The sequence below is a fragment of the Lynx rufus genome, unplaced genomic scaffold, assembly GCF_022079265.1.
Source record: "Lynx rufus isolate CCGP_SWC_20201006 ecotype Redwood Valley unplaced genomic scaffold, mLynRuf1.p SCAF_44, whole genome shotgun sequence".
NCBI classification, from domain to species: domain Eukaryota; kingdom Metazoa; phylum Chordata; class Mammalia; order Carnivora; family Felidae; genus Lynx; species Lynx rufus.
The window spans coordinates 1,109,147-1,127,913 of NW_025814861.1; the positions used below are offsets into that span (position 1 = coordinate 1,109,147).

An 18,767-nucleotide genomic window follows, 5' to 3' on the forward strand; every position below is an offset into this window, starting at 1 on the left:
TTGGGTGTAGAGATTACTTTAAAAAAATAAAATCTTAAAAAAAAAAAAAAAAGGAACAGAATGGGGCCTCGCTTTTAAGAAATACCTCTTGTTGTCTCTGAGCCAGTTCACTTTTTAAGGCCTTGCCCTCATCTTCTGGTCCTTTCCAGAGGTGGGAGAGGGCTGTTGGGTACTGAGTTCCTAGACGTCTGCACCCTCTCTTCTCGCACTTCTCTGGTCCAGTCTGCTTACTATCCTTGTTGTTTACCACTGGGCCCCCTTGGTTTTTTCTCCCTTCTTCAGCTCCAAGTCTGAAACTGCAGGGCATTCTCTAAGGAAACCTGATAGGTTCATCAGTACTATTACTCCCCAACTTTCATAACTGATACATTGGTGTTCACTTTTTTTTTTTTAAGTTTATTTATTTGTTTTGAGAGCGAGAGCAGCGCGAGTTGGGGAGGGGCAGAGAGAGAGAGAGAATCCTAAGCAGGCTCTGCACCGTCAGCGCAGAGCCTCATGCGGGACCTGAACCCACAACCCATGAGATCTCGATCTGAGCCGAAGTCGGACGCTTAACCGGCTGAGCCACCCAGGCGCCCCCATTGGTGTTCCCTTTTTAACAAATGGCTTAATGTCGTCTATCTTTCGTGAGCCCCCGGTTTTGAACTAAAATCTTTCCACATTGTGAGTGGAGAGTTAATCTCCCTCTTCCCCCAAGAGAATGTAGCTTTTATATGTGCCTGATCTAATGGACATGTAATTTAATTTGTCATATCCAATGGATATGAAATCCAATGCAGAATCCTTAATAGATAGTTTTGCATCTCAGCTATTGTATTATACATCCCCTTTGTATCCAGTGTGATTGGTGGTGAGCACAAACATTGGTATGATTTTATCCTCAAAGGATGTAAGCCAGACCCAGCTCTGTTGATACCGTGGGTTGGCACGGAGGGGAGAGTTCCACCGGAGGGGAGAGTCCACTGGAGGGGAGAGTTCATCCTGCTAAGAGAAGCATTTTGCAGAGCAGGCCCGTGAGGTACCAATAAGAGTATTTGTAATTTTCGAGTCCTTAATATGTGCCAGGCACCATGCTAAGTACTTAATATCAGTGATTACGAAACTCAACGATTATTAAACCGTAAGAGGGTTAAGTTCCATTTGGGCTAGGAGAGGAGAAGACTCTTGCAGAGGAATGTCTCCAGGAAAAATGGAACTGACAGATTGCCTGTTATGTCTGACTGTAGTGAGAGAAGTTTTAGAGTCAGAGAGTTCCGGGATAAAATTGTAGTAGACATAGAAAACTAACCAAGTGAAAATTAAAGCAAAACAGAAAGTCGTACAAGTAAATAAATGTACTCACGAGTCATGTGTGGCTCAGCTACTTAAAATATATAAAGAGATTTTAGAATGTACATGCAAAATACCGATTTAAGCAAAAATTACGATGTGAACTTGAATTAATTAGAACCAACCAGGAAAACAGGAACTCAGGTATTTAAAACAGAGGGAATTTGGGGCGCCTGGGTGGCGCAGTCGGTTAAGCGTCCGACTTCAGCCAGGTCACGATCTCGCGGTCCGTGAGTTCGAGCCCCGCGTCGGGCTCTGGGCTGATGGCTCAGAGCCTGGAGCCTGTTTCCGATTCTGTGTCTCCCTCTCTCTCTGCCCCTCCCCCGTTCATGCTCTGTCTCTCTCTGTCCCAAGAATAAATAAAACGTTGAAAATAAATAAATAAATAAATAAATAAATAAATAAATAAATAAATAAAACAGAGGGAATTTGATACAGGGAATTAGTTATTCAGGTGATTGAAGTGAGAAGCCAAACGGGACGGCGAGGCTGCTAGAGACGAACAGTGACAGGAGACTGCTGCCATTTCTGGACTAGAAGGCAGAAGGAAGGGCTTCCGTGTTGGAGCCCAGCGGCCAGCGTGGTGACAGAGCTAAATTCTGATCTCCTAGGGAAGAAAGTCACGAGGTCACACGTTAAAATGAAAACGCATCCTAGCCACAGCAATCAGACAACATAAATAAAAGGCATCCAGGTTGGCAAGGAAGAAAAAACTTTCACTATTTGCAGATGACATGATACTGTAGATAGAAATCCCAAAAGACCACCAAAAAACTGCTAGAACTGATAAATTAGTAAAGTCTCAAGATACAAAGTCAGCGTACAGAAACCTGTTGAACTTCAGTACACAAATAACAGAGCAGCAAAAAGAGAAATTAAGGATTCAGTCCCATTCACAATTGCACCAGAGAGGGAGTAAGATACCCGGGAGTGAAGATGACCAAAGAGGTGAAAGCTTGGACTCTGAAAACTACAAGCCGATGATGAAAGAAATTGAGGAGGACACAAAGAAATGGAAAGACATTCCATGCTCATGGATTGGAAGGACAGATATTGTTAGAATGTCAGTACTACCCCAAACGGTCCACATTTAATCAATCCCCTATCAAAATACCGACAGCCTTTTTCACAGAAGTAGAACCAACAATCCTAAACTTTGTCTGGAAACACAGAAGACCCCAAAGAGCCAAAGCAATCTTGAAAAAGAAAAGCAAAGCTGGGGGGCGCCTGGGTGGCGCAGTCGGTTAAGCGTCCGACTTCAGCCAGGTCACGATCTCACGGTCCGTGAGTTCGAGCCCCGCGTCAGGCTCTGGGCTGATGGCTCGGAGCCTGGAGCCTGTTTCCGATTCTGTGTCTCCCTCTCTCTCTGCCCCTCCCCCGTTCATGCTCTGTCTCTCTCTGTCCCAAAAATAAATAAAAAACGTTGGGAAAAAAAAAAAAAAAAAGAAAAGCAAAGCTGGAAGCATCACAATTGCGGACTTCAAGTCATATTACGGAGCATTAGTCATCAAAACAGTATGGTGCTGGTACAAAACTAGGCATGCAGACCAGTGGGACAGCGTAGGAATCCAGAAATGAACCTGTAACTATATAATAAGTCTTCAACAGAGCAGGAAAAAATATCCAGTAGGAAAGAGACTCTTCCACAAATGGTGTTGGAAAAACTGGACAGCCACATTCAAAAGAATGAAACTGGACCATTCTCTTTCACCATACACAAAAATAAATTCAAAATGGATTAAAGACCTAAATGTAGGACCTGAAACCATAAACGTCCTTGAAGAAAGCAGTCAGTAACTTCTCTGACATTGGCCGTAACAACTTTTTTCTAGATAGGCCTCCTGAAGCAAAGGAAAGCAAGAATAAACTATTGGGACTACATCAAAATAAAGAGCTTCTGCACAGTGAAAAAAAAAAAATCAACAAAACTGAAAGGCAGAATGGGAGAAGATATTTGCAAATGACATATCTGATAAAGGGTTAGTATCCAAAATCTACAAAGAACTTACAAAACTCAACACTTCAAAAAGGAATAATCCAATTTAAAAATGGGCAGAAGGCATAAATAGACATTTTTCCAAAGAAGACTTACAGGTGGCCAACAGACACACGAAAACATGCTCAACGTGACTTATCATCAGAGAAATGCAAATCAGTGCGGTATCCCCCTCGCACCTGTCAGAATGGTTAAAATCAACAAGACAAGAAACAACAAGTTTGGCGAGGATGTGGAGAAAGGGGAACCGTCTTGCACTGTTGATGGAAATGCAAACTGGTGGAGACACTGTGGAAAACGGTATGGAGGCGGCTCAAAAAATTAAATACAGAACTGCCCGATGATCCAGCAATCGCACTACTGGGTATTTACCTAAAGAATACAGTAGTGCTAATTCAAAGGGATACATGCCTCCCAATGTTTATAGCAGCATTATTTACAGTAGCCCAATTATGGAAACAGCCTGAGTGTCTCTCAGTTGATGAGTGGATTAAGAATAAGTTATATAAGTGGTGTATATACATACACAGTGGAATATTACCCAGCCATAAAAAGAATGAAATCTTGCCATTTGCAATGACATGGATGGAGCTGGAGAGTATTATGCTGAGTGAAATAAATCAGTCAGAGAAAGACAAATATTATATGATTTCACTCATGTGGAATTTAAGAAACAAAACAAATGAGCAAAGGGGGTTCAAAAAGAAGAAAAGAGTGAGAGGCAAACCAAGAAACAGACCCTTAACTCTGTAGCGAACAAACGGATAGTGACCAGTGGGAGGTTGGGTGGGGGGATGGGTTAAACATGTGACGGGGATTAGGGAGCGCACTTGTCGTGATGAGCACTGGGTGATGCATGGAAGTGTCGAATCACTGTATTGTACACCCGAAACTAACATTACGCCGTACGTTAACTAACTAGAATTTAAATAAAAACTTAAAAAAAAATGAAATGAGAAAGCAAGAACTGGCACTAAAAACGTGTCGTGTGGAAATACAGAGGTAAATGCCAGAAGAATTCACTGAGAACTGGTTGGCCCTGAAAGGCACAAGGAGGAACAAGGGAGCAGTACTTTTTGTAAAAAGAACTTGTAAATGCCATTTGCCTCCTCGACTCTATTGCACTGATTAGCAAATGGGAGCGAGAAGTCTTTAGTACCTCGTAGATGTGCGTTTCTTTGACTAAGTTTCCGGTTCATACGTGTGCACTTCTTTTTCCCACGTAGGTATGTTGATGATGTGATTAGCCGCATCGACAGGATGTTTCCTGAAATGTCCATCCACTTATCCAGGCCCAATGGAACATCAGCAATGCTTCTGGTAAGTTCTACCGGACCTATCCGTAGGGCCACGTAGAAGAAGACTGGCCTCAAGGTTAGGTCTCTGGTTCTGTGTCGTAGGATCTAGAAAATGGAGGTTAAATCCCAGTTTGATGGTGAATGGCGTATCTCTGTTCACTGGCATTCTGCAGTTTAGAAATTTTGCACATTGAAACTTTGCTTTTGAATGAAATTGCAGAGCCCATCTAAGTATTAACCAGAGAGGAAATATCCTGAAGGACCATGTCACCTGTGAGTCAGTCCATGATGTTTTGGTGAATCTGTTTCATGTTGTCCAAAGACCAGAGAAATGCCCAGCTATTGGAGCCTGCTCGGGAAAACACCACCTTAAAACAGAACCAGGTTCTGTGGAAAATCACTTATAAAATCCATTATGTATTTGAAAAATGTGTTCTGAGACCTTACCGCTGATGATTTCTAATTTGGGCGTTTCTGGTTTCGAGTTGCTCTGAGCACGTGTGCCTCATAACTGCACCACCGATGTTTGTGTCCTCTTGAATTCACCAAAGACCTGTGTGCTCGGGAAATAGAACAGAACACAAATGCTGAGTTGTATTTAATTAGAAAGACAGAGACCTCAGTGATGTGGAGCTCTCCTAATCGTCTGTGTGATGACGGGTGCTTGAAGAACACTTCTCTGAACACAGGTTTTGAGGAGCCACCACATTTTACAGAAAGCAGAATTGGGGCACCTGGGTGGCTCAGTCGGCTGAGCGTCCGACTCTTGATTTCGGCTCAGGTCACGATCCCACAGTCAGGAGATCGAGCCCGCTGTCCAGCTCTGTGCTGAGCGAGGAGTCTGCTCGGGATCCTCTCTCTCTGCCCCTCCCCCGCTCATTCTCTCTCCCTCTCTCTGTTTCTCTAAAGTAAATAAATCAACATTTAAAAAAAAAGTAGAATTAATTGAATCAGAGTGATGGTGTTCTGTAGGCATCAGGGAGATGGGATTCAGGATGGAGTGTTTTTCGTGTCTTGTCAGTTGCTGCTGCTCTGGGGCGTCGTGTGAACTCCCCATACGTTAGCATTTCTGACTTTTGCAGATTTTTATAAAGAGCCAGTCACCCAGGATGAGCCACTGTTCACCCTAGCCATTCACCTGAGAACAGGCTTACTGTGTGTGTGTGTGTGTGTGTGTGTGTGTGTGCGTGTGTGTGCGCGCGTGTTTTTTTCTCTTAAGAGATGTGGGCTTATGAAATAAATGCGTGTTGTTTCGTTTGTGAGAAAAAATTAGTGAACTTCACCAGGGTATCGTACTATAAAATTCTTTCAGTTAAAAAATACAGTGATTGAGGTGATAACGGTTTTCTTTTACTAGAAAAAGAAAACAGTTTGTATCTGTCTACAAAACCTGTAATATCTTCTGCCTCAGTTAAATGTACAAATTGTCTAAATTTTAAGATCCTCTCCACCCAGCAGCTAAAGCATAAATCCTGCTTTCAGCATACTTGACAGGGACCACGGAGTTAACGAAGATAAAAATGAGAATGTCCCCAGTGAAATAGGTTTGTTCAAATTATCTCTGGGCCATTGAGCTTTCATTTCATGATGGAGGCAGGGATTTGGCATCGAGGGGGATGGACAGAGAGAACCGGATCACAGGTAAACAAGTCTAGGATATTAGAGTTACTTCCACCCAAGAAAGCAGCTTTTATTTCCAATGACCCGTCAGCCCCATCTCCTTTCCCATGGGGCTGCTGTTTTAACAGGCCGATGAGAGAGTTAGGGGCTCGGTTCAGGGGAAGAACCCCGTTTTACACCCGGTTTTATGTGCACATTTTTATCCCCAGGCGTGGCTCATTCGGAGTACGATACGCATCCAGCCAGCTAGCTGTTACCTTCCCGAGGTGACGCAGGAATTCACAGAAGGCGGTGCGTCTTGACAGGAAGGGCAGTGAGAGATGGGATTCGGAATCCCATTGCTGGGTGGCAAGTCACACTTTTAACGTAATTGTCTCATTTGGTTTTTGCTTTTACACGATGGCGTTTTATTAGATTGCAGGCCTCCAGGCCATTTGCTGCTGCTGCACAGACGCCCTGTCTGAGACGAAGGGGGTTCTCACCTGGCACAGGAGCGAGACCGGCGGCTCCTCCAGTGCCCTTGCCGTTCAGCCGCTCCTGTGTCTTCCGCAGAGAACGTGTGGGACCTGCACTGTGGGCAGGAGGGCCAGGCGAGAGTTGAAAGTGTGGTTTTCCCGGAGATTCGTCTGGAATGGGGTGTACGCATCTGATGTACAGCTTGTGCTGGAAAGCTTTGGGAGGCGAGCGAGGCTGACAGGGCAAGATGCTCTCGGCCGGTGAACAGGACGCACGCGAGCTGTCTCTGCTGACCTCTCCTCTTCCCTACCTCGGCCAAGGCCCGCAGTGCCCCGGTGCCTTTGAATAAAATGACACGTCCTCCTGAGTCGGCCAGACTTCCTTGAGTGCAGTCGACAGAAACCCGCTCTGATTCCCTCAAGCAAGAAAAGGGTCGTTTTTGGTTTTGTTTGCTTTCTGATGATGCCGGATGCTCCCACACGCGAAGGTAGAGCTGCTCTGCCAGGAGGGACAGACACCAGGGCGTCCCGGGGGTGTCCCGAGCAGGATGATGGTCCTCTGAGGACCCTCTGGCCCAGATGCTTCAGTGTCACCAGCCTTCCATCCCATGCCTGTGCTCCTGCACCCTGGGCGAGCACTCCGGCCAGGCTTCCCTGCGGTCACTCCCCCTCCCGTGATGACCCCCGGGAACTGCGCGGGCCGGAGGCGATGATTCCCCAGGGAGAGAGAGGCAGGGCCGGGAAGGTCAGTGTCCACTTGGTTTTCTTGTCACAAGTGAGAAAGCCGGGGACAGGAGGTTCTCCTGGGCCCCACAGCCAGGACGCCACTCCCAAGTCTCCGGGTGCCTTTCTCCTCCCGTCGCTCATAGCTCCTGATGGTGGCAGGTAAGGTTTGGGTCGCCAGGCGTTGAGCTGATCATTTCTTCTGAAGGGTTTTTTATTCTGTAATTTGATACATACAAACGAACGTGTGTAACGTGTATGCCAGTTCTAAAGCGTAGGGATAAGCCCAGGCGCTCCCCAGTCGGTTTAAGAAGCACAGCCTTACCAGTGTGTGCCCCTCCCCAGTCCCTGCCTCTCCATCCAGAGTCACCACTATCCTGGTAATCCTCCTCTTCTCTTCCTTTTTAAATGCAGTTTACCATGTGGGCATGCATTCCTAGGTAATGTACAAATTAGTTTGGTTGAAGCATTCTGAGCTTTATAAAAATAGCGTCATACTGTGTATTCCTTTCCTGTGTGTGTGTGTGTGTGTGTGTGTGTGTGTGTGTGTGTGTGTGGTTTCTGAGACGTATCCATGTTGGTGGTCGGATCTGGTAGTTTGACCATCTTCATTGCTAGGTAGCAGTCCCTTCTGTGACTATGTATGTTGTATTCTTTCTCTGTGTGTGTTTGGGTTGTTTCCAGTGGTGCTTTCTAAACAATAGTCGCCTGAGCATTATAAATGTGGATGTTGAACCCAAGCTCTGGAGCCAGTGCTGGCCTCTGTCTGGAGGAGGAAGGGGAGCACTGAGAACAGTAGAGCAGACAGCTCTCTCCTCAGGGCCACTTGAGTCGTAAGACGCAGCGGCACGGTGCCCACACTGGCGTACAAGGGGGGTCCAGAAACAGCTCCAGTTAAATGGCCTCTCTTCCGTGATTGCCTGTTGTGCCGATCTCGTTGTTACAGATCTCTTCCGGTTTGGGTGTGTGAGTACGGGGGGGGGGGGGGCGCGGTGGCGATATTTTTGTGCACACGCACAGGAAAATGGCATAAAGTCATTGAACTCCAGGGGATTCTGTGAACAAAAGGCAGGTGTGGTGATCCCGTATGGGTTTTCCCCTTCACCAAGCATTCGCTGCTAAAAGGCAGCCAAGTGCCTTAGATGTACAGAGGTCTGTAATGGGGAACCACGGTCTATCATCAAGTTTTCTTCACAGTCTAGAAGGGGAAAAGAGAAACCGGAGAGTATAGGATTGGCACTTTTTCAGGTGATTGGGGTCAATTTGGCACATCAGAAGTGAAACCAGCCTTTCTGTGTTGGCTGGAAGCATCGGGGCTCTAGAGCCCATCAGAAACGTCAGGAGCGATCGCCTTCCGTCTGGGCACTGTGTTCGACATACCCAGTCACACGTGTGGACCCCCAGGTAGTGCGTGCATATCAGGTGGGGCTGGAGGAGGGAAGGCAGGACAGGTGGGGTGCTCGGGGAGTGTTTGCCGAATAGATGCGGGAGCGACCGATAAAAGCATCTTTCTTTTCTGTATGTATCCGTTTGCTTGCATTGGCTGCAGGGGGGGACCTTCTGCTCAAGGGAGAAGCAGTGAGCATTGGTACTAGTTTGACTCCCATTATTGTCTTAACTTCTGGCGTCTTCGTGAGCCTTAGGTAATTGACTGCATCCTGTAAATGCCAAGTCCTAGCTGATGGGAAACATAAACTCTCAGCCTCTTACATAATCTTGAAATATGCTGTGGCTGGCTCTCTGCTCTGTTGGGGGGTGGAGGGGGCCGTTTTGGTGTTGTGTAAGTTCATAACTCATGATATAATAAATCCTGTTTCCGTTCTTTGAAGGGATGAGCTCAGCCATCCAAAAATAAATCTAGCTGTGTTGATATTTAGTTTCAGTTAATCTACCACCTAACATCCCATTATTAATTTTCTTCAAACAGTCAAAATATTGTAAGAGCTTAACTGAGTCAGAGACTAGAACAAGCAGCTGGCTTCTTTTGGCATTTAAAATATTAATCTACAATTTTTGACTGATCCGCTAGGTATACAAACGTAGAAAAGAAGAAAAAGATGAAACCTCAACCATGATAGTTGAAATATACCCTGGTTATTTTGTAAGTAACTCTTTATTTACAGTATACGATTTACAAGAGATGAGACTCATTTATCAATCTTTCTAAATACACGTTAACTAACCTTTAATTTTTTAACATATTCATGCCTTGCATTTGAACGACACATCTTTTTATTTATTTACTTACTTTTTTATTAAAAAAAATTTTTTTTAATGTTTATTTATTTTTGAGAGAGAGAGAGACAGAGCATGAGTAGGGGAGGAGCAGAGAGAGAGGGAGACACAGAATCCAAAGCAGGCTCCAGGCTCCGAGCTGTCAGCACAGAGCCCAAGGCGGGGCTCGAACTCACGGACTGTGAGATCATGACCCGAGCCGAGTCAGACGCTTAACCGACTGAGCCACCCAGGTGCCCCTGAACAACACATCTTTTTTAAACCATTCAGGCAGATTATATCATTTTGCTCTAGCAGAAGCTCTTGCGGTAGGAAAGACTGTTGAACAGCTGAACTGCTTATGTCCCCTGGGCTTTGCCGTCTCCACTGGGTTCAGTAGTCCTCAGACTTCTGTCAGCCCAAGAATCACCAGTATACTTTGGGAGAAGTGCACATCCCTGGCAGACAGCACAGAAATTCTGATTCTGCGGCTCCGGGATAGAGCCCAAGAACCTCATTTCACAGGTGCCCCACCCAAGCCTCAGGTAATCTGTGCAGCACTGTTTTGAGAAACAGTATTCAACCCGTGGAGCCCTTGGAGTTCCAGTGAAGGCGGGCTGTTCGCTAAGTCCCAGCTTTGGCATCACGCTGTTTTATGAGCTAGGTTGCTAAAGCATCCATTCACTTGTTCAGTAAATACTCAGAGCACCAGGAGAGAAAGACACGGTTGGGGGTGCTGTTCGGCACCGACCCAAGTCCCCGCACTCGCGGAGCCTGTGTTGAGAACGGAAAATGGATGGGACACCAGCCAGTTGTCGTGTAATCTGATGGCAGATGGCAATCAGGCTGAGGGGAAAAGAAGCGGAACGGGGCTGGAGAGAAACAGAGGTGCCATAGGGGTGGGGCTGGGGGTCAGGAAGCCCTCTGTGAGTAGACACCTGCAGGAAGCGGGGTGACGTGCTGGGCTGGGTCCGGGAGAGGCGGCACAGGCACCAAAGACCCTAGCTGGATGACAGTGGGTGTGTTCAGATAAAACCAAGGAGGCTGGGATGCCCGGAGGGCTGGGCGCCCGCAGAGGAGGTGAGACCACAGGAGCGGTAGACCAGACTCACAGACTGTGTGGAGGACTGGGATCTTTTAGGTTTTACTTTAACGTTAGGTGTCCAAAACTGAATTGACCACAATGCTTGATTCGTGGCACACTGTCATCGTTGATCCAGGCGTGGCCCCTTCGTGTATCTCTTTAGTGTGTGAACCTACCACCCAGCCCCAGAGCTAGAATTTATCTGCAGTCTGTACACCCTGTGAGCATCTCCTCCCGTTCCCTGCCCTGTAAGGAACTCTTGTCTCTCCCCTGTTTATTATTCTCTTCCCTGGCCTTTTATGAGGGAAGCTTTAACATGTACTGTGTATTCTTAGTGTACTCTTTAATGTGGCCTGTTGTACTTAATTATTTTTAAAAGATATCATATGTTGTCTGCAGGGACTTAATTTTTTTTTTTTTACTTAATTTGATTCAAATTGTTGGTTTAGCTATAGCTTATTCATTTTGCTAATATGAAATATTCCATTATATGAAAGTGTACTGATTTAGTTAACCATTTTTCGATCAGTGGTCACCGATGCGCTTCTGGTTTTTGTGTTTGTACCCTGAACAGTCTGCTCTGCAATTCTTGTTCGTGTTCCTTGGGACCCACAGGCCCAAGCTTTGCCCGGAGCTACTCCTAGGAGCTGAATGCTCGGTTTAGGGCAGTGGTTCTCAGCCAGAGTGACTTTTGCCTCCCAAGGGACATTTGGCACAGTCTAGAAACATTTTTAACGGTCACAAGTTCAGGGGACGGGTGTGACTGGCATCCTATGGGTAGAGCCCTGACCTGATGCTAGACGTCTTCCAGCGAACAGGACAGCCCCCCACTTCGAAGGGGGGCCGCCCAGCCCCAAATGAAAAGTGTCAAAGCGGAGAAAGCCCGGTGTAGGGCGTGCGGACGTGTGACTGCCCATGGAAACGCCAAAGCGTTTTCCTGAATGGCTGTGCTGATTGACACCCCTCCAGGAATTCCAAAGGAGCAACACAGATTTTTTCCAGACGTGCGAAGACTTAGATCATGACCTTGGTTGACCTTGGAGATGTCTGAAGACCATCTGGAGCTAAAGTCTGTGATGCGACAACGGTCGGTTTAGGGAACTCTACCCGTGTTTTCACATTTTTGTCACAGCATAGAATATTACTGGAATTCTTTGTTAAATGCTTGTGTTTTTTTTTTTTAATGCCATTTTATAAGACTTATAAGAAAAATCTGTTTTTATAGTTCTTCATTTTGGAGACATCAAAATTGCTTTAGCAAACCTGGTTCCAAAAGACATTTGTCTCCATGGGGCGCCTGGGTGGCGCAGTCGGTTAAGCGTCCGACTTCAGCCAGGTCACGATCTCGCGGTCCGTGAGTTCGAGCCCCGCGTCAGGCTCTGGGCTGATGGCTCAGAGCCTGGAGACTGTTTCCGATTCTGTGTCTCCCTCTCTCTCTGCCCCTCCCCCGTTCATGCTCTGTCTCTCTCTGTCCCAAAAATAAATAAACGTTGAAAAAAAAAAATTAAAAAAAAAAAAAAGACATTTGTCTCCAAAAATCAGATCCATTCTTCGTGGCAGCTGGTCTCAAATTATGGTTTAGCCACAAGGGTCCTAGAGACCCTTTCAGGAGGTCTGCAACGTCCAAACTGTGTTTATGGCAGTACTGAGACATTGCTCACCTGTTTTACTTGTTTATTCACACATTCCCGGTGGAGTTTTCCAGAACCTCTACAACATAAGATGATGTCGTCATGCTGACACCCAATTGATTGGCTCCGATAGTCTTTATTTTTTATGGATATAATTTTTTAACGTTTGTTTATTTATTTATTTATTTATTTTGAGAGGGAGCAAGAGATAGAGAGTGAGCAGGGGCGGCGCAGAGAGAGGGGGAGACAGAGCATCCCAAGCAGGCTCCACACTGTCCGCGTGGAGCCCGACGTGGGGCTCGAACTCACAAACCATGAGTTCGTGACCTGAGCTGAAATCAGGAGTCAGACTTGTCAGTTTAACTTGGCTGAGCCACCCACGTGTCCCAGCTCTGGTAGTCTTTAATCATTTGTTTTATTCTTAATATGGTAAATGTTGGTAACTGTAGCTCACAGAAACAGAAGTTCCATGGCGTCCGCAAATAATTTTCAAGAGTGTAGAGAGAAGTCCTGAGAGCAAAGTGTTTGAGAGCCAGTACTTGAAGTACATTCAGTTATTAAGCATATTCAGAAACAGTATCTCAAACTAAATCTCAGAAAGGTGGTTCCAGAAATATTGGTTGCAATGGCAGTGACATGAATGGAAGTCTATTAGTGATAGAAAACTTTGAGGTTTAAAAAAAAAAAAAGGCAAAAAGCACAAGGCAAAGGCGTGCAGGACATTCTACAGGGCAGTGAGTTGTGTTTCTTCAACAAAGTCAGTGACGGGGACCAACAGGGAGGATGGAGTGCTTAAAGGCTTTAGAGCAAAATGTGGAATGTGGACCCTGTTTGGATCCCGATTCGAACAGACCAGCGGCAAAACATTTTTTGAAGCAATCCCAATGATCTGAAGATGGTCTAAATTTCAAATGATACCAAGGAATGTGGGGTAATTTTGTTAGGTATGATGACGAGCTCGTGGTCCGGAAACAAAAGGTGTGGTTTTCCAAGGTGGATGCTGATGTATTTAGAGCTGACATGGCGTGCTATATGAGGTATGCTTTAAAATACTGCAACAGAGAAAGAGGAGGGATAGATAAAGCAGGTGTGGCAAAATCTTGATGGTTTTTTAATCTGGGTGGCTACCAAGCAATCCCTCTTTGTGTCTGAACCTGCTCACAACCAGGAAGATTGTGGATGGCCTCGCACGGAAGAGGACATACCGTGTGGTTGCATTATATGAAGTTATAGAACAGGCCAAGACTAAGGTGGACAGAATCAGAATAGGATTTGCCCTGGGAGGGATGGGGCAGGCATTGACTGGGAAGGGCATGAAGGAACATTCTGTGGTGGTACAGGTGCTCTGTATTTTGATAGAGATGTGGTTTACGGTGGCCGTTCACACTTTTCAAAATTCAGAGAGTGGTCCACAAAGGTGTATGCAATTTTGTTACAGGCAGATTTTGCCTAAGAATTTTGATTTCATTATTTTTTTAATGTTTATTATTCTGAGAGAGAGAACACGAGCCGGGGAAGGGCAGAGAGAGAATCCCAGCGCTGTCAGCGCAGAGCCCAGTGAGGGGCTCGAACCCACAAACTGTGAGATCATGACCTGAGCCAAAATCAAAAGTCAGACACTTAACTGACCGAGCCACCCGGGTGCCCCTCAGAAAAATTTCTTTTAAATAAATATTAAACTCTCCTTAAGGATATGCTTGCCTAAGTGTTTAGGGTTGATTACTAACGACTGCAACTTTCAGATGCATCAAGAAAATAAGATGGGGGGCACCTGGGCAGCTCAGTCAGTTAAGCGTCCAACTTCGGCTCAGGTCATGATCTCACAGTCTGTGAGGTCAAGCCCCACGTCGGGCTCTGTGCTGACAGCTCAGAGCCTGGAGCCTGCCTCGGATTCTGTGTCTCCCTCTCTCTCTGACCCTCCCCCATTCATGCTCTGTCTCTGTCTCAAAGGTGAATAAACGTTAAAAAAAAATTTTTTTTAATAAAAAAAAACAAAAGAAGATGGTAAGTGGCGAGATAGATGGATGTGTGATACAGCAAGTAGAACAAAGTGGTAACAATCACAGAACCTAGCTCGTGGGAATATGGATGTTCACTCCACAGTTCTTCTGACTATTTAGATATTTGAAATTTTTTGTAATAAAATGTTCAATGAATAAACACCTCAACTGAAGACATGCCCCCAGGCCCCCCATCAAGGAAACAGACACCACAAAGCAGAAGAAAACTGTCTAACACGGTACTCCCCAAGCATTTGGGGAGACTTTTTTGAAAGTCCTTGAATCAGAAATTCAGAAATTAAGAACAGAAATGAAATGAAAAGGTTATGAAGAAATGAAAAGGATTTATTATACTCTGGAAAACTTGGAAGATGATAAAACTGTCTCAGAAATTAAGACTAAATTTCAAGATATTCAAGGACAAAGATACTCAAATGAAATTTGCTAGAGAACATTGAAGAAAGGTGGGGAAACCGAGAGAATGAAACTAAGACAAAGAAGTAAGAAAGGGTCAGAGGGAAAGTGGTTGAAGCCAGACAGAGGCAAAGACACAACATGTATGTAATTAGTCTGTGGAGAAGAGAAAATGAAAGAATGGAACAAATAGTCTTAATATGGAAGACTGTTAGAAAAATTTTAACTTAAAGAAGGGCTGAATGTGCACATTGAAAGGGCTCTCTGGACACTTGGGAAATTGACCAGCAACAGTCAAGTCTAAGAAACATTCTAGTAATGCTATCAGACTTCAAAGATAGAGAAAAAAATCCTCAAAGCTTCCAAGCAAAAAACAAAAAACAAAAACAACAACAAAAAAAAATCCGATAACTTACAAGGCGAAAGGATTAGACTGGCATCAGATGTCTCCAAAACAATATATAAAGCAAGGCGGTCATGCAGCGGCATTTTCAAAGTGTGAATGAAGGATACATGTGTCTTTTAAGTAGTGAAGCCGGGAAGAACCATTTGAACATATGAGAATTCTGTACCTGCCAGCCTATCCTGTGGAATCTACCGGAGGGTGAGCTTCATCCAACCAAGAGCTGAGCTGGGGAGCCTGAGCCGAAGGACCGACAGTGAGCATGTGATGTGTTCAGTTGTCGATGCAGGACTGTATTTGTGTGTGTGATAGATGAACATGAAAGGACCCCATTAAAAATTGACAAACGAGGGGCGCCTGGGTGGCGCAGTCGGTTAAGCGTCCGGCTTCAGCCAGGTCACGATCTCGCGGTCCGTGAGTTCGAGCCCCGCGTCGGGCTCTGGGCTGATGGCTCAGAGCCTGGAGCCTGTTTCCGATTCTGTGTCTCCCTCTCTCTCTGCCCCTCCCCCGTTCATGCTCTGTCTCTCTCTGTCCCAAAAATAAATAAACGTTGAAAAAAAAAATTTTTTTAAAAATTAAAAAAAAAATAAAAAAATAAAAAAAAATTGACAAACGAGATACTAAAATGCTATCTAAGAAAATGGGAGTCTAAAGGCATTAAAATGGATAAGTACAAAGGTAAGAGAACAAAAATACAAGCCTTCCTGAATACAGTGAGTCAATCAATAACTGAGTGAGCCAACAAAACATCGCTCAGAGAAAGAAGCATTGAAAATATAGCACCCATGATAACTATTCAACCGTGTGACCAAGTTGAGTCCATATGTATCAGTCATAACAATAAATGTGAATGAATTGAATGCAATCATTAAAAGATTTTTTTTTCGGTTGATATTAAAGTTCATATGGAAAAGAAACATGTAAGAAAGGTTAGGAAGACGCCAGAAAACCCAAAACAAAACAGAACAAAAAAACTGGTCTGTTGGGCATTGAAACATACTCTAAAGCTTCTGTAACTGAAACTGTGTGGTATTGGCTTATAGGTAGACAATCAGGCTAGTAGAATAAGATAGGCTTGAAGTAGACTCAAGTACATATGAAGATTTAGTACATTTAGCGTATGATAAAGGTGGCATCTCAAGTTGATAGGGCCTTGTTCATAAAAAGGGAAAAACTTGTAGGTGGCCGAAAACACCGTAATAAAGTCAGAAGGCAACTGATAGTCTGGGAGAAAATATTTGCAACATATATCACAGATACAGAGCTAATATCCTTAAGGTAATTTTTTATGTTTATTTTTATTTTTATTTTTAAGTTTATTTATTTTGAGAGAGAGCAGGCACGTGAGCAGGGGGAGTGGCGGAGAGAGAGGGAGAGAGAGAATCCCAAGCAGGCTCCGTGCTATCAGCATGGAGCCCAGCCTGGGGCTTGAACTCCCAAACTTTAAGATCATCACCTGAGCCAAAATCAAGAGTCAGACACTTAGCCGACAGAGCCACCCAGGTGCCCTTCTAAGGTCATTTTTTTAAATCTTAAAGGGAAAAAAGACCAAAAATAAAGAAAATAAAGGGGAACAAAAGACAATTCATGCCCCCCTCAACCAAAAAGATATAAAAATGGTACTTAAACATGTGAAGAGATGTTCAACCTTAGCGGTAATTCGAGACATGCAAATCAAAACCACTCAGAGGCACCAAGTCCCACTTCCAGATCTGCAGGAGTTAGAAAGCGTAACAACACATTCTCACATTGGTGAGCCCGTAAGGAAACACACACCATCGTACCCTGCTGGCGGGAGTGCAGAGTGGCGCAGCCCTTTTGGAGGGACTTCGGCAACGTCTCATAAAGCCTTCTGACAAGCACCTTCTGACCCAGCGGCACTGCCCCAGGAATATACCCGCAACACACACCTCCTACAGTGTGAGCGCACATGTCCGCAGACGCCTTAATTGCAGCCTGTTTGCAATTGCAAAACACTGGAAATAACCTGGGCAGAGCAGAGTGGCCGAGTAAACTGTGATATGGCCACACCATGGAGCCACACCATTTCTGTCTCCATCTTTGAGAAGGAACAAGAAACCTCTGTGGCTCCTACGACGCGATTTCTAGGGCATGTTGTTAGGAGCAAAAAAGCAAAGTGCGAGAGTATTCTTAATCTGCTTCCTTGTTTGTAAGAAAGGAGCATATAAAGTAACCGTCATCTGCTTGTCTCTAAGGGGAGACGCACAGGAAGGCTCCACCTGCAGCAAAACACTGGAGGGGGGTGCGTGGGGAGAGGTGACATGCCTCTGGGTGTCACCTTTTGTATGGTTTTTGACTTTTAGAACTGTGTTACTGTTTCACATAATAAATAAGCACTTATTGTAAGTCTGCATTACTCTAGGATTCAAATTTATATAAGAAACACTGTCCTTTCCAGGATAGAACTCCCTGGGTACAGAGAGGCTGTCCTGATACTAGAAATATTTCTTAAGGAGATTGCCTCATTTACTAGGCGCATTCTCTGTGCCAGGCCCAAGCTCCCTTCCTTCCATGCGCCACCTCACGCGGTCCTGGTCGGGACCCCGGGAGCTGGGCGGCTCAGCACACCGGAAGAGAAACCCAGATCTTCAGTGGCAGAGTGGAGGTGGGACCCTAGTCTGTCTGACTCAAGTGTCCAGACGTTCATTCATCTTTGAGAAGTTACCTGCAGCTGCCCCAGACGCCATGACTGTGCTGTGCCTGCCTGCTCGGGGGACACTTACCCTTGCAGTCCCCAGTCCCCCACCCCGCCGCCAGAGATGAACTCGGGACTCAGCGCGCCAGGAACAGGAAACGACGTTGGGGCATGGGCGGGGGGTGGGGTGGTGGCCTTGGTAATTTTTCTGGACCCACTTGGTTTCTTAGGCGAAGTGTCTGTAGGGCTTCTGCTAAATATGCTTGGCTTTGGCTCTGAAAGCGTGGGATCTTAAGTTCGGTATAGACACCGTCTTCCGTTAAAACATACAGATGTCGTTTTGTGGGAGCTCCCTGTCCTGTTCCTGTTTCATCTGCTATAATTAATCAGCTGTTGCTTTAACTGCAGGGGTCCTAACCTTGGTCCGTGACGCCCTGGGAGGTGATGGCTAGGCTTCCGGAAATCTCTGCAGTTTTCGTGTGTGGCTGCACTTACTTCTGTACCCCTTCCTGAGAGAGGGGGACTGTGGCTTCCATTAGAAAGGGCTCCTGGGGCACCTGGGTGGCTCAGTTGGTCAAGTGTCGACTTTGGCTCCCGCCATGCACTCGTGGTTCATGCGTTCGAGCCCTGCATCGGGCTCACTGATGTCGGCGCAAAGCCCGCTTCAGACCCTGTGTCTCCCACTCTCTCATCCCCTCCCCTGCGGGTGCTCTCTCTCTCAGAAATAAATAAACATAAAAAAAAAGAAAGGGAGGAAGGGAGGAAGGAAGGGCGCCTGGTGCCTAAGGGAGGCTAATTACCCTGGTCTCAGACCCCAGCTGGAGCTCTGAGTCCTTACTCTTTAGGCTGCCTGGTCACCAGCTTCTTCTCCTTACTCTCGTTTTGTATTCACTACATCTGAACGTTTGTACTCCACTTCCAGGCGAGTTTCCAGTAGCTTCCAG

General features: G+C 45.6%; 1 protein-coding gene across 1 annotated transcript in view; it reads left to right on the plus strand.

Annotated features, from left to right (window-relative positions):
• Window positions 1-18,767, plus strand: part of MED27 (mediator complex subunit 27) — a 200,311-nt gene that overhangs the window by 129,639 nt on the left and 51,905 nt on the right. Inside the window, exon 4 of the mRNA XM_047098125.1 lies at window positions 4,552-4,645. Within this exon, the coding sequence (XP_046954081.1) occupies window positions 4,552-4,645 (94 nt within the window). The remainder of the gene's footprint in view (window positions 1-4,551; window positions 4,646-18,767) is intronic.